We start from the raw sequence: 13,599 nt of genomic DNA, 5'->3' as shown, positions 1-13,599 counted from the left end.
CCATAGAGACCGACCTCCTCTCGGGCCCGGCGCGGTCCCCGAAGGCCCGGGTGCGCGAGTGACCTGGCCCGCGGGCTGCCAGGGTCGGGCCCGCGGCCAGCCCCCAGCACTGGGGGACTTCCCGCATCGATTTCCCTAGAGGTGCCTTGGAGCGGGAGTCTGGCGCGGGGCGCCGCGGAAGAGTGCGGCGCGGGGTACAGCACTCTCCCGCCCCCCATCACCTCCCCGCCAGCAAGGCGTTCCCCGCCCGTGTGCGGAGACAGGCATTGTTTCCCCGCTATTTCTGTCCCACTTCCAGTCCCCCAACAAATACTGCATCCCTGGAGACAGATGCTGAGCGGGAGCTCCAGGCCTCTGGAGACCTGGTTTATTTCCCTGGGGAGTCGGTGGGTGGGGCCTTGGAGGGTGCAGACCTGCCTGCCCGCCCAGCCCCTGTCGCCTGTCAAGGGCTTGGTTAATCTGAATTGCCAAAAAGAATTTGATTACCGGTGTCTCGGTTAACACGGGCCACCTCTTGTGCATTCCAAAGAGGAGCCAGTCTTTAATCCCACTGGGGAAGTCATTCCCCTCTCAGGAGCCTAGCAGGCAGAATGAAACCTAATTGAATTATGTTGGCAATCAAAAGCTTCGCTCTGTCTCAAAGCTGTAAAGATAGTATTTGAAGAAGCAGGGATAAAGCTCAGTTTGCAAAGTTTGCTGTTTATCCTCCTGGTGGAATGATAATGGGTTCCACATTGTCCTGTTGGAACAGAGAGACATCCCTCCACCCATGTCAGCCCTGCAACTGACCTCTGTCTCTTCCCCTGCCGCTGTGACTTGGGCTGGGTTTTCATCAGAAATGGGACTCTTTCTTGAGAACAAGAGACAAACATTCTCTGAGAGCTGCCAAAGCAAGCGTCCTGCACCCTGGCGCTCTGGGCCCTACGCTTTCCCTAGTGTTTGTGTGACAGAGGCGAGAATTGAGCAGAAAAGGAAAAGGCAGGTCACACTTCCAGAAAAACAGATCTGGTTACGCAGGGCGTGCTCCACTCTGTAGGATTTTCCTGCACTCCTCCTGGCCTTTTAAAAATCAAATTTGTCCATTTAGACAAACAGGCTCTACTCTTCATTTTGTGATTAGAAAGGAAAGCAGTGTGTGTGCAAGTGGCCCACAGGGATGTGTGCACAGCAGCACCTTCTGCAATGACCACAGGGAGAATGATCATAAGGAGAAGAAAATTTTCTGTAAAACCCCAACTAGATAAGGTTCTGGTTTACCAGGACTTCTTGGGGTTAAGAAGGAGTTATTGGAAAGGAATGAGTCACTTTCTCCCAATTCACATGTCTCTCTTCTTTTTCATGATTTTCCTAACTCTGCCTTAGAATCTGGCTCAAGAGGCTGCTGGAAAGGAGGGAGGGGCACCCCTGAAGTTCAAGCTCCAGGGCCCCTCACTTGTGAGGCCCTGGAAGGGGGCCTAGCAGTTGTGTATTTGTAATTTTCCATTGTTTTTAATGGAAGCATCAGAACTTACCAAGCCTGCGTCCACCTCTGTGTGCAACATGCCAGTTCACTTCTCCATTATATCTGGGGGCCTTTTAAATACTCCTTGAATTTGAATCATGACTTTTTCCCAACTAAGCGTGGCTTCCACAGCTTTTGGTGTGTGCTTAAATTTACATTCAGACATCGTCTGCAGAAGCAGAGGCTTTCCGAGCCATAGGGTGCCTGGTGGCAGAGGCCATACTGTTGCCCACTTTGGGTTGGGCTTGGGACCCTGGAGAACCTATGGCAGAGATGTCTGCTCTCCTCCAGAAAGGTGGCCAGTTAGGCCAAGTGAGAGTCAGGTCCTCTGAGAATGTGTTCCAGCCTTGAGGTTTTTTGAGCAAGGGCATCTTGAGTGTCCCATGGGAAATTTCTCAGGCAGGGTTGTGCACCCCTTAGGGATGGTCAGTAAGGGCTGATTTGAGGGGCTGTTTGCAGGGACTCTGATCTCAGATTCAAGTACTTTTTTGGGAATGATTTGAACCTGCTAACAGGGTGTGCAGATTCAGAGCCGCACATTTGTGACGTGAGTACCCTCGGAAAATGCTTTTACTGTAAAGTAAATGATGGATCCGTGAGGGGAATCCACAGTTGGTTCTGGACTTCTTATGGTTCTGGACTTCTTATGGTTCTGGACTTCTTAGGATTTGACAAAGAGACTTGTGGCATGCACCTCAGGGGAGGAGAAACAAAGGCTTTGACTTTTTTTTTTTTTTTTTTTTTTTTTAGAGAGAGAGGAGAGAGAGAGAATTTTTTAAAGATATTTATTCTTCAGTTTTTGGTGGACACAACATCTTTATTTTATGTGATGCTGAGGATCGAACCCAGCGCCCCACGCATGCCAGGTGAGCGCGTTACTGCTTGAGCCACATCCTCAGCCCAGGCTTTGACTTCTTGACTCCTCTATATCTTGACCCACTGAGCCCCAAGAGAACCTCCTGTGTTCCTGCTTAGGACTGTTTAGCATCTCCCAGACTCCCAGCTGCAAATTTAGGTTTTTGGAAAACCAGTACTTCAAAAGACTTTGCAGTGGTGAACCACAAGCAGTAGGTTGTAGGAGCAGGGGACGTTTCACCCTTCTAGGGCACACATTGGTGTTCTATGTGAAGCTAACAGAGCAATTCCGAAGAGCTCAGGCTTCTCTCAGGCTTCTCTTCTGCATGGCAGCAGGCAGGCCACTGGCTCTACAGCAACTGAATGGCCGTGGCCTGCTTTTCAGCTTTATTCATGACAGTCTTTGTGGCTTCAGGGAGCAGGACGCAGCCAAGGTACATGGCAGCCTGAAGGAAAACTGATTTGCAGAGTCAGTGTTGGAGGCCTGGAGAGTTCACTCTTTGGTGCCCTGAGGATGGTGTGGCTCCTTTTCTGTTGAGAGGCTCCTTGGGTACTTCTGCCCTATGCCGCCACTTTCCCTTTCAAAGCCCTGTCCAGTGCCCACAGAACCGCATGTGAGTTGAGGCTGGGAATGTTAATTGATCCACAGGAGTTGGCTGGAGTTACAGTGGCAGGTGCCCATGCTGCTTTTACTGGGTCCTGGGCCACTCTTTCCAAAGCCTTTTAGAAAACGGGCTCTTCTCCTAGCTCAGTGGTCTGTCTGCTTTTGTTTTTTGGTGAGAACATGAGCGCAGAAGTGGGGTGCAGCCACCAGGAACTGTGCACACAGCTTTCCAGTGTCCCTTGTCCTACAGCAATGCCTCGAGAACCTGTCTCTTCTATCTGCTCTCCTGCCCCACTGAGATTTGTGAGGGAGACTAATAATCTCCACCTCTAAGCCTGTGGGACTAAGGACATTAGAATTAGGACTCTAGAACACACACACACACAAAGCTGTGCAAGGCCGGCTTCTCTTAGTGAGGTTGGGTGTCTCTGGCCTGGAGAGGTCTGAGCCGGCTGGACGCGGTGGGTGGAATGCACACATTCCAAGCATGCTTCCACTGGTTCTGGAAGAGGCCTTGTGTCCATTGTGGCGGTGTGGACATTCTAAGCTGTGTCCCAGGGAATTGTCCCTTCAAGTGGGACCAGCCTCTTCCGGGTTGTGGAGGAGTGGCGCTTTCCGGAGGTTCGTGTTTCAAGGGTCTGATTGCTTATTATGCTGTGAACACGGCTGCCATCTTACCTGCTTCCCCAGCTCCACATGTCTCTGTGACTGGGTGACTCGGTAGTCCACACTATTGACTGTGGTGCAGGGGATTTTCAGAGTTTACTTGGTCCCCAACTTGTTTATCCCTTTTCCTTGGCTGGGGTGGTCCTGGATGGTGGGCTCACCCTGGGGGCAGCAAGCCAACTCAGGCTGCCCGGCAAACCTGTCCCTCGCCCAGCTGTCAGCCACGCTGTTCCTTGTGCCTTGTGCCCCGTGCTTCCTGGAAGTCGGCCCTGTGACGACGGAGCATGTCTTACTTTTGGTGACCTCATCATGCTTCTTAGTAGTGGCTTTCCCTGAAGTGTGCTTCAGCCCATCAAACCTGCTTTGTCCCTGTGACCCCTCAGGCTGTGATCCTGTCCTCAGTGCAGGTGCTCTGGTGGGGTCTGACCTGTGGTGGTGTCCACAAGGCTGGGACACTGAGTGACTCTTCTGTCCACTTGGTTGGAACTCGTGTTTCCTTTGCTCCTGGTGCTCATGATGGTTGGTGCTGACCTCTTGCTTTGTTCTCCCAGGCCCAGCCTCTCCCCACCCTTTGGCTGAAGCCTTGGTCCTGCCCATGAAGACTTGTCCACCATGTTTTATGGGACGCACTTCATCATGTCTCCACCCGCCAAGAGCAAGCTGAAGCGACAGAGCCAGCTGCTGTCCAGTGTGCTATCCCGGACACTGAGCTACAAGTACAGGGAATTGGACTCTACCTTCTGCAGCCTGGGTGCCAGCGATGACCCCGCAGAGCTTTCCACCCAGCTGTCAGCCCCTGGCGTCCTGAAGGTGTTTGGGGACAGTGTCTGCACTGGCACGCACTACAAGAGTGTCCTGGCCACGGGCACCTCCAGTGCCCAGGAGCTGGTGAAGGAGGCCCTGGAGCGCTATGCCCTGGACCCTGCGTGTGCCAGCCAGTACGTGCTGTGCGATGTAGTGGGCCGGGCTGGGTCCCCTGGACGGCCGTGGCAGGCCCAGTGCTTCCGGGTGTTTGGGGATAACGAGAAGCCCCTGTTGATCCAGGAATTATGGAAACCCCGAGAAGGTTTATCCCGGAGGTTTGAGCTGAGAAAGAGGTCAGACGTGGAAGAGCTGGCAGCCAAGGATGTGGATACCATCACAGCAGGTGAGGAAGTGAGGAGGGGTAGAAGTTTCCAGAAAAGCCATATGTCTAAGCACAGGGTAGTGGTTAGGAGAGGACAACGAGGCGCAGAGGTCGGGGTGTGTGTGGAGGGACAGGTGTGGAGGTGGTTTGCTCTGGAGGGAACCCTGCTGCGAGCCTTTGAAGACCCCCATGCCACGGTTCACCCTTCAGCCTGTCTGCCTACAGGAGGCCTGGTGGTACCTTTTATCGGCTCCTAATATCTTCTTGCAGTATTTTAGGCCAAATCCGTCCTTCTGTTTAATCAGGTCTTGCCCAGCCTGTTAGCCCCAGGGAACTGTGTATGCCTCATAAACTACCAGGTTACTGTGATGTTACAGAGGGCCTTCAGATGCCGTGTGAATCTTAGGGATCAGATGGAGGGACAATGAAGAAAGCTGTCACAAAGGCCACGTGGCACTTTCTGGTCACATGGTGTCCAGCTGTGAACTGGCTTCATTTGGGTGTGCAGTGGGTTGGTGGGCACCTGTGGTGGTTGCAGGCTGTTCTTAGGGAAGGCCCAGCCAGAGGTGGCTGGTTATTATCCTGTGTGGGAAGTGCCGGAAGCAGGGTGGTTCTGCCTACATGGGCTTGAGGCCTCGGCAGCCTGTGGCCCACAGTTTTGTGTCTGATGCTTGTTCATTTGGTGGAAAGAAGTTGATTATTTTGATAGGCATGCCTCATAAAAACAAATTTTCAAATACCAAAGATTTTTAAATGTATTTTCTTAGTTTCCTGTAAAAAATGATTACTTTATACAAGAAAGTAGAGTGGGCTCACATTGCCCAGGAGAAGATGTAGACGGGCTTCCTGTGACCTAGTCCTTCCCGAGATGTGGTTTGCATGTAGTGTCATGGCCGTTCAATTCCCCCATCCCTGCTTGAGCATGAGCCAGGCTTGGGTTCCATGTATACAACAGGTGTGGTGATGGAGTGGTTGGCCTCACAGGCCAGGGTGCCTTGGGCCCAAACAGGACCCAGCTGTGGGTGCCATGGCTGGCTCTAGGTAACACTGGCCCTCTCGTTCCCTCGGGTAAGTTATGGTACCTCCCAAGGTATTTCCTGATCTGGAGAATGGGGATAACAGACACGAAGGGATTAGTGAAGCAGCCCGTGCCACCATGCTGGCCATGGAGCTTAGCAAGTCCTGGTGGCGTAGTGTCATCCTGTTGAAATGGCCAGCAATTCCTGTGGGTGCACAAAAGCCATGGGGCACCCAGCATAGGAGGGGGTGGCAGTGGGAGTTCCTTCCCACTGGGAGGAGTCTTCTCTCATTGACACTGTGTAGAGTTGCTAGCATGTGATAAGGAAAAGCAGGCCAACTCTGCTTAAGCCTCATCAGATGAGCACCCTCATTGTCTGCGCGGGGACCCTCATCTGCCCCAAAGACTGCTGCTTACTGAGGTTTGGTTTTCATCCTGACCCTGCCTTGTAACCATCTAGAGGACTTGCGTTCCCTCTGCCTCGCTCTAAAAGCCCTCCTGGGAGGTGGAAAGAATCTGCAAAAGGAAGAGACTGTGGTGGGGTGGAGCGGCATCTTGTACAGACAGAGCACCCTTGACGTAAGCGGCCACACTGTGGTCATTCTTAGCTTCGCCTCCTCTTCCAAGTGGACGCAGAGAGCCTGCGCCATGGGGCCATCTCGGGGCTGTGGAGTTTGGGGGCCAGGCCTCTGCCTGTGACCTGCACCCAGCGCTGTCCATCCTGAGGCTGCTATGTAGTGCCAGAGGTGGGGCAGAGCCTTGGAAAGCCTGCTCTGCTCAGGCAGGTGGCCGCTGGCTGGCGCAGGACAGTGGGGCCATGTTTGTGTTGCAGGACGCAGAGTTTGTTCTGAGCTCGCTGCCCTTTAGTGCTGCTCCTTCCACACCAGTTGGAGCAAGAGGAAGCTTTCACTTGGTGGTTTTTAATGTCTTTCCAATAAAGAGTCCATTGAGCTGGCCAGTCCAACTGACCCACTTGTCAGGCTATAGTGAGTCACGTTACCTGCCCAAGTAGGCCCCAGGCTCCAGAGACAACCTCCTGGCTGACCTCCTTCTCTCGTGCCTCCTGGCCATGCTCCTGAGCTCACCAATGGCCTGGGCTGTGGGGAGGTGAGGTAGTCCACTGTCAAGGGCATGCCCACGAGCTTCCTTTCATTCCAGCGTGCTCATGGAGCCTGGCTTGGGGCCAGGCAGGGGCGAGGCCCTGGAGATCGTGAATGGAAGGGAGCTGAGGATGGCCCTCAGGTGCTCAGTCCTGCTGCAGCAGAGTGGCGAGCAGAGCCTGACCTGGAGCCCGGAGCCCTTGGGCCGGCATCTCTGTGGCTGCCCTGCTGGGGCAGCACACACCCACGTGGGCATGTCTCTGGGATGTCAGGACGGCGGCCCCTCCTGAGAGCCTCACTGCCCAGGGCTCACAGCTCCCTGTCTGCCCCCTCGGTGGGAACTGCGGAGACAGAGACCCCAAGTCACTGTAAGGAGGCCACAGGAAGCCAAAGAGTTGTTCTTTGTAGCAGCTTAGTGACTGTCAGCATTAAACTGAAACATCCAGAAAGGTACAGCTTTTTTGTCTCTCTGGCAGGGGACACTTTTCCTGGCACTCTTGACTATGCTGCTGTGTTACATGTTCCTGGGAAGGGCATTCAGACATCCCAGGAAGCTGTCTGTTCTGAGCCTCCTGGGGTGCTGACAGGCTCCTAGTGTGGCCCCAGGGCAGGCCCACCCACAGTTGGTGGTGGCTCTGTGGGGGCATTTGCTGCAGGGACATTAATACTACAGAGCTGGGTGCTGTCGTTTTCAGCAGGATGGAAGGAAGGGCCAGGCAGGTCCTCCCCCGCATTCTTTTCTCAAAGGACCAAAAATGAGGCTGTACCTACTCCCTCAGTGAGAGGATCATCTGACCTCATCTGGAAAAAGTGTGCACATGTGTGTACGAGTGTGTGTGGATGAGGCTGGCCATCCAGAGCTTCAGGTGACAGAGTGATGGAACCCTAGTTTTTGTCCCTGGTCCCCCGGCTCTCGGGAGCTGGCCGTCCCTGCGAGCTGGCAGCGTTCAGCAGAGTGTTTGAGGCTGAGCTGCAGCAGGGAGCGGGTGCCCGTGTGGACACCTCCAGCAGACCAGTGTCAGGGGAGTCACCTGGGAGCCCCCCAGGACACTGAGAGCAGACGGCCTGCTGGGAGCCGTGGGTGGCGGTCAGGCACTTTAGGATTCAGTTTCCCGTGAGCACTGCCTTCCCTGAGTTCGGTTTCGGCTTCCAGGCCATCAAAACAGGGGTGTACCCTGCGAGGGAGGTGGTGTGGAGGGGGCGCCGGGTGGGCAGCCGCTCTCCTGTTCCCCGGAGCTGGTATCTAGGGCTGTGCCGTGTGGAGAGGGTCCTGGGACCTGTTACTGAGATAAAGATGATAATCATGTGGCCTCCTGTGGCAGGGCCATGTGGTTTCTGTCAGGGCTTGGGAAAGGCAGGGAGAGGGAGGTGAGCTGAGCTCAACACAGAACAGGAGGTCTCCACGCCCCTCCAGCCTCCTCTGCGGGTGAGGGGCTCAGATCCCGCCTCTCCTCAGCCTCCTCAGCGGCTTGCAGGGCAGCTTGTGGGCGGCAGAGGGTGGAGCGGCATTCCTGCCTCCTGCCTGCTCCACAGGTGTAGCACATGTCTCTGGATATTGTCACATGTCCCTTGGGGGACAGACCTGGCCTCCACTGGGAGCCATTTCACTGGACTCTAGGCCTGTGCTCAGCTCTCAAGGGCTATGTGTCATCCAGTCCTTGCCCTTGAGTGTGATGGCTGTGTGCCCCTGCAGTGGCCTCACTAGTCTCTCTCAGGCTGCTCTCTGAGGGTTTGGGGTCCCTGAAGCCCGGCTCTGAGGGATGTGTGGAGCTGCTCTGCCTGTGTGCCTTCCTGCATGGCCTTCATGGCCTTCCTCCATTGGTTTCTTGCTGGGGAAGGGCCTCCTTTGCTTTGAGTGTCTTTGTCATAACGAGGCAAGCATAGAGTTTTTAAGGCTACCAAGATTTGAGTTTACCTCTGTAGGCTAAGCAGAGGCCAGGGGCCACGATAGCAGCCATGGACTTTCAACCCAAACATTGCCATCAATGTCCTCTGTGGCTTCTGTATAGTGGGCACTGGCTCAGTCTGGGGGAGGGTTAGTGCTTGGAGAGAAAGCCCCTTCGCAGGTCATAGCTTCCACACGCACAAGACCCCAGAATGGGACCAGTGTTCCTGGCAGGGACAGGGGAAAGGGAAGGGTGTCATGCAGTGGACTGCTGCCCTGGAGCACACCCAGCCAGGGGGGAACATGCTCCTCAGAGTTAGAGGGGGCAGGTGGTGGCAGAGGTGGCAGAGGTGTTGTCACTGAGTACCCAGCTCAGTTGTTTTGTCATGCCACCTTGTCATTCACGGACAATGATTTCCCCTCCCCTGGGGACAGCCAGTATTTCGCACATGATGCCATCTGTGTCCCATGAATTATGTGCTGGAGAGCCCTCCAGCATCCTTGTGGTCATTTTCTTTTGAAAGTTTTTTCCTTCTGCTTCAAATATGACTTTTCAATAGCTCTTACCTTCAGACATAGGCGGCCATCTGTATCGTCACGCCTCGTTTCATCTGGGGGCAGCTGCCACTCTGCTGAGGCTTCCTTTGCAGCAGATTCTCAATGATAGGATCACTGGGGAAATATTTATTTTATGTGGTTTTGCCAGACAAAACAACCAACACTTTTTCCCACCAATATAAGATTAGAAAAGCAATTGACTTTGAAAGACAGTTTGGGGCATTTCCAATTCAGAGAAAATTTATTTAGTTGGTTGTTCATAGTCAGTGTTCTCCTTCCATCTCTGTGTAGATTAAAAAAAATCCATATCCTTGTTTCATCATAGAAGCACTGTGTTGGAAGGTCTCCTGGGAGCTGGGTGGTCCCCACTGGGGCCTGGTGGGCAGAACCTCCTACCCCCAGAGCCTGGGGAAGCAGAGGTATCTGGCATCATTCTATAAGGAGCCACTGTTGGAGAGGCTTAGTGTTGACACTGAGAGCACAGGAATGTCATCACTGGTGTAAGATGTTTAAAAGATACAAAATAAGACAGATTGGCAAAGGGGTGGCCAAGGTGGACATTATAGTTGCCACCTAAATAACACAGAAATTTTTTTTTTTTTTTGGTACTGCGAATTGAACTCAGGGGCACTTGACCAATAAGCTGCATCCCCAACCCTATTTTTAAATTTTATTTCAAGACAGCATCTCACTGAGTTGCTTAGTGCCTCGCTTTTGCTGAAGCTGGCTTTGAACTCACAATCCTCCTGCCTCGGCCTCCCAAGTTGTTGGGATTATAGCGCCCAGCTCAGAAATTCTTTTTTTAATATTTATTTTTTTTTTTTTTTAGTTCTCGGCGGACACAACATCTTTGTTTGTATGTGGTGCTGAGGATCGAACCCGGGACGCACACATGCCAGGCGAGCGCGCTACCGCTTGAGCCACATCCCCAGCCCCTCAGAAATTCTTGATAATGAATTTAATCAGAAATTAGCATCATGATGGGAATACATGTGCTATATCAAATTACCTGCTATCCAAGAAGGCAAAGAAAGAAAAGGGTTTTTAAACATAAAATGGGTTTTAAAGTTTACCTAAGATGTTCAGAAATAATTACCTTTGGCTATAAGGATCAGTAACAAGGATGGCACCAGTCCAAGGCTGGACAGGCAGTTGCTGGGCAGATGTTGTTGTAGAAGTGTTTCTGTGTCAGGTGGTGGTGGCCTTTGTGCAAGGCTGAGGTTCTGGTAGTCTCCTGTGATAATTCTTGATATCAGATGTGTGTGCATGAGATCCCCTCCTTCATGATGCCACAGCTCTATTTATTTATTTTAGGTTTTGACACAAGTGACTTCATTTTGATCTGACAGCTTTCACCCAGGGGAGAATTTTAGCCAGGAAGAGTGTATCTGAGTGGGCTGCATTGGGGGAGGGCGGTCCAGGCCCTTCCTGGGGGTTTGAGCACAGGACTGGAAGGAATGCTTCTTCCGTTATCAGGCTGAGGACACGGGTGTGTGTGGGTAAGGGGGAGAAGAATACCAACCTTATTATCCTTCAACCAACCTTATCCTTCAACCCTCAAATTTTGTGGTCCCAAGTTCAGAATTCTTGATTTTTCTCAGAACTTGACTCTAAATTGAGATACTCAAAATGTGGCTGTCATGAATATCTAATGATTTTATAAACAAAGTGACTCTTTTTTAAAATATATATTTTTTAGTTGTTGATGGACCTTTATTTAATTTATTTATTTATATGTGGTGCTGAGAATTGAACCTAGTGCCTCACACATGCTAGGAAGCGCTCTACCACTGAGCCACAATCCAGCCCAACTAAATGACTTTTAATTCCTATTTTCTAAATCCTCTTTACTGTTTTACTGAAAGTGACTTAAAAATTCTAGAAGTATATTTTTAAAACTTCACTAGTCAGTATTTGTCTTGCAACTGCAACAAAATGACCTGTTCTTCTAACTTTTTTGTATTGCACCAAATTTTAGTAAGATGAATTGGCCTCTTTAAAGCCATCTGGAAACAGGCAAACATAAGAGCAAATTTTGAATTTGGTTAAATGGAAATACAGACCTCATTTTGTCCTGTCAACATCTGAAGTATTTCCAAGAAGTACTAATACTGTAGCTTTGTTATTACTAACATTTAAAGCATGTTAATATCTACTGGTTTCCAAATGTGACCTATAATGTTGGTTGTTTTTTAGGATGTGTTTAAATCACATTAAGTAGCATCTCATAGTTTCAGATACTATATATTAACATAGAAAATGCTAACCAAATACCTTTTTTTGTTGTTTGAAAGTTAAAAGTGGCAGAAATATCTCTAGCGATTTCAGATGTATACAGATAGAGTGGAATCAGTATATTAAGGTGCCCGAGTCCATCTTTGCTGGGCTGTCTTTGGTCAGAGTGTACATCTCTGTGAAAGAATAGAGTCATAAACACCTTGCAGGAAAAGCCAAAGTGGGAAGGACTGATCTTTTCCACATTGAGATACACTATGAAGCCATGGTAACTGGAATTATGTAGTTTTAGGGGAGGGAACAGACAAGTAGACCAGAGAAACGGAATAGAGAGGGCAAAAGCAAATGACCCAGGGAATATGTTGTGATACAGAAACCAAAATAAATCCTGGGGACAGGATTTTATGAAATGGTGTTGGGATAATTGTTTTCAGCCATATGGAGAAAAATAAAAAATAGATCCTTACTCCAAATACATTAAAAACCCAGATGTCAAAGGTAAAATTATGTAGAAAAAAAGATTTCAAAAATAAGGTTTAAAAAGTGCATGCTATAAGAAGAAAAAGTAGGGGCTGGGGTTGTAGCTCAGCGGAAATGCACTTGCCTAGCATGTGTGAGGCACTGGGTTCGATTCTCAGCACCAAATATGAATAAATAAAATAAAGGTCCATTAACAACTATTTTTTAAAAAGAAGAAAAAGTAGGTAGATTTTATTATATCAAATATAAACTGATGTAAATATCAAACAAACTGAAAAACACTATATAGATAAAACGAAAAAATAGGTGATATCCTGGAAGAAAAAGTTTGCAATATTTAAAACTATTATGATGAATAACTAGAATTAAGTAATAATGTGTTTTAAATGCATAAATAGGTGAGGACCCACGAAAACAAAGGAACATGTAGGGGTGAAAAAAAGAGGGACCTGAAAACTAAACTATTATCGCCCTGGAGGCATCTGTCAGTCTTGGCAACCAAGAAACTTCAAGCTTAATAGCTGCCCAGGAAGAGACATAAAGCCCTTGAGGCTGTAAAAGGTTAGGAGTTGGAACTGACACCGCCTCCACCCCTGAGAGAGGTGAATAATTGAAGGGTGCTGAGAGAAAAGATGGAATCGGAAGGATCTTCTTCCTGGTAAGAAATGACAATTGTCATTCTTAACCTGGGCTCTAGGTAGGGCAGACTGCCTTAGAATTGAAAACCACTGTGTCCCACCATGTATTTGGGGTTCAACTTGCACTTCCATGGTCTGGACAATCCCTGGATGGGAAAGTAGATGACAGTGTCTGCGATGTGGTGGCGCAAGGGCATCGGGTGGAAACCACACAGATCCTCTTGGGGAGGCGGCTTCCTCCACACAGGCATCCCAGACCTCACCAGAAATGAGTTCCCGTGCAAAATGACAAGCAGTGCTCTCTGAGCCAGTGGAAAACCACAAACTATAGAACGGGGTTCTCGAGAGCGTTAGGATTAGGAGTCATTGGTAAATAATAAGTATGACTGATATATTTAAAGAAATAAACGGTACATACAAATCATGCAGAAACACAGTTACTCCAAAAGCAGAGATGACTTGAAAAAGAACAAGATTAAGCGTCTGCGGAGAGGAAAGAACTGGGAGACAGGATGAGGTGTACCATGTGTTTTAAGGAAAAGAAGCAGGAGAATGGTGGGACAGGCCTGAGAACGAGGAGGTCAGGAGATGCAAGAGTATGTGAGTCAACCCTCGGCGGCGGGTTGCAGGGCGCTCGGCCCGGTTATTTGTGGCCTGTGGCCGGGGACTGCGGCCTGGGGAGGCGGGAGGCAGGGCAGCGTGCACTGGTGGGAAACACCGCGGGTCGGCGCGGCTCCGGCGGAGGCGACACGGCCGCCGAGGTACGGGCCCGCGAAAGGAGTTCTGGGGACGCGCGCTAGGGCGAAAGTCAGAGGAAGTTCCAGGAGGGAGGAGCGGGACAGCCGCGTGCCTCGGCGCACAGCGACATAGGCCCCGCGGCGAGGCCGAGACCTCCGCCTCTCGCGAGGCCGTGGCGGCCGGTGCGCAGGCGCG

At 50.7% G+C, this 13,599-nt stretch overlaps 1 protein-coding gene across 2 annotated transcripts in view; it reads left to right on the top strand.

Annotated features, from left to right (window-relative positions):
- The first annotated feature begins 2,303 nt into the window (after positions 1-2,303).
- Radil (Rap associating with DIL domain) overlaps positions 2,304-13,599 on the top strand; it is a 52,303-nt gene continuing 41,007 nt past the window's right edge. For both annotated transcript variants that reach the window (XM_048785291.1, XM_015502015.2), the window contains exons 1-2: positions 2,304-2,367; positions 4,178-4,773. In XM_048785291.1, coding sequence (XP_048641248.1) covers positions 4,239-4,773 — 535 coding nt within the window. In that variant the 5' untranslated portion in view covers positions 2,304-2,367; positions 4,178-4,238. The remainder of the gene's footprint in view (positions 2,368-4,177; positions 4,774-13,599) is intronic.

This window comes from Marmota marmota, unplaced genomic scaffold (assembly GCF_001458135.2).
Source record: "Marmota marmota marmota unplaced genomic scaffold, marMar, whole genome shotgun sequence".
NCBI lineage: Eukaryota > Metazoa > Chordata > Mammalia > Rodentia > Sciuridae > Marmota > Marmota marmota.
This window is presented reverse-complemented; position numbering and strand designations above follow the sequence as displayed.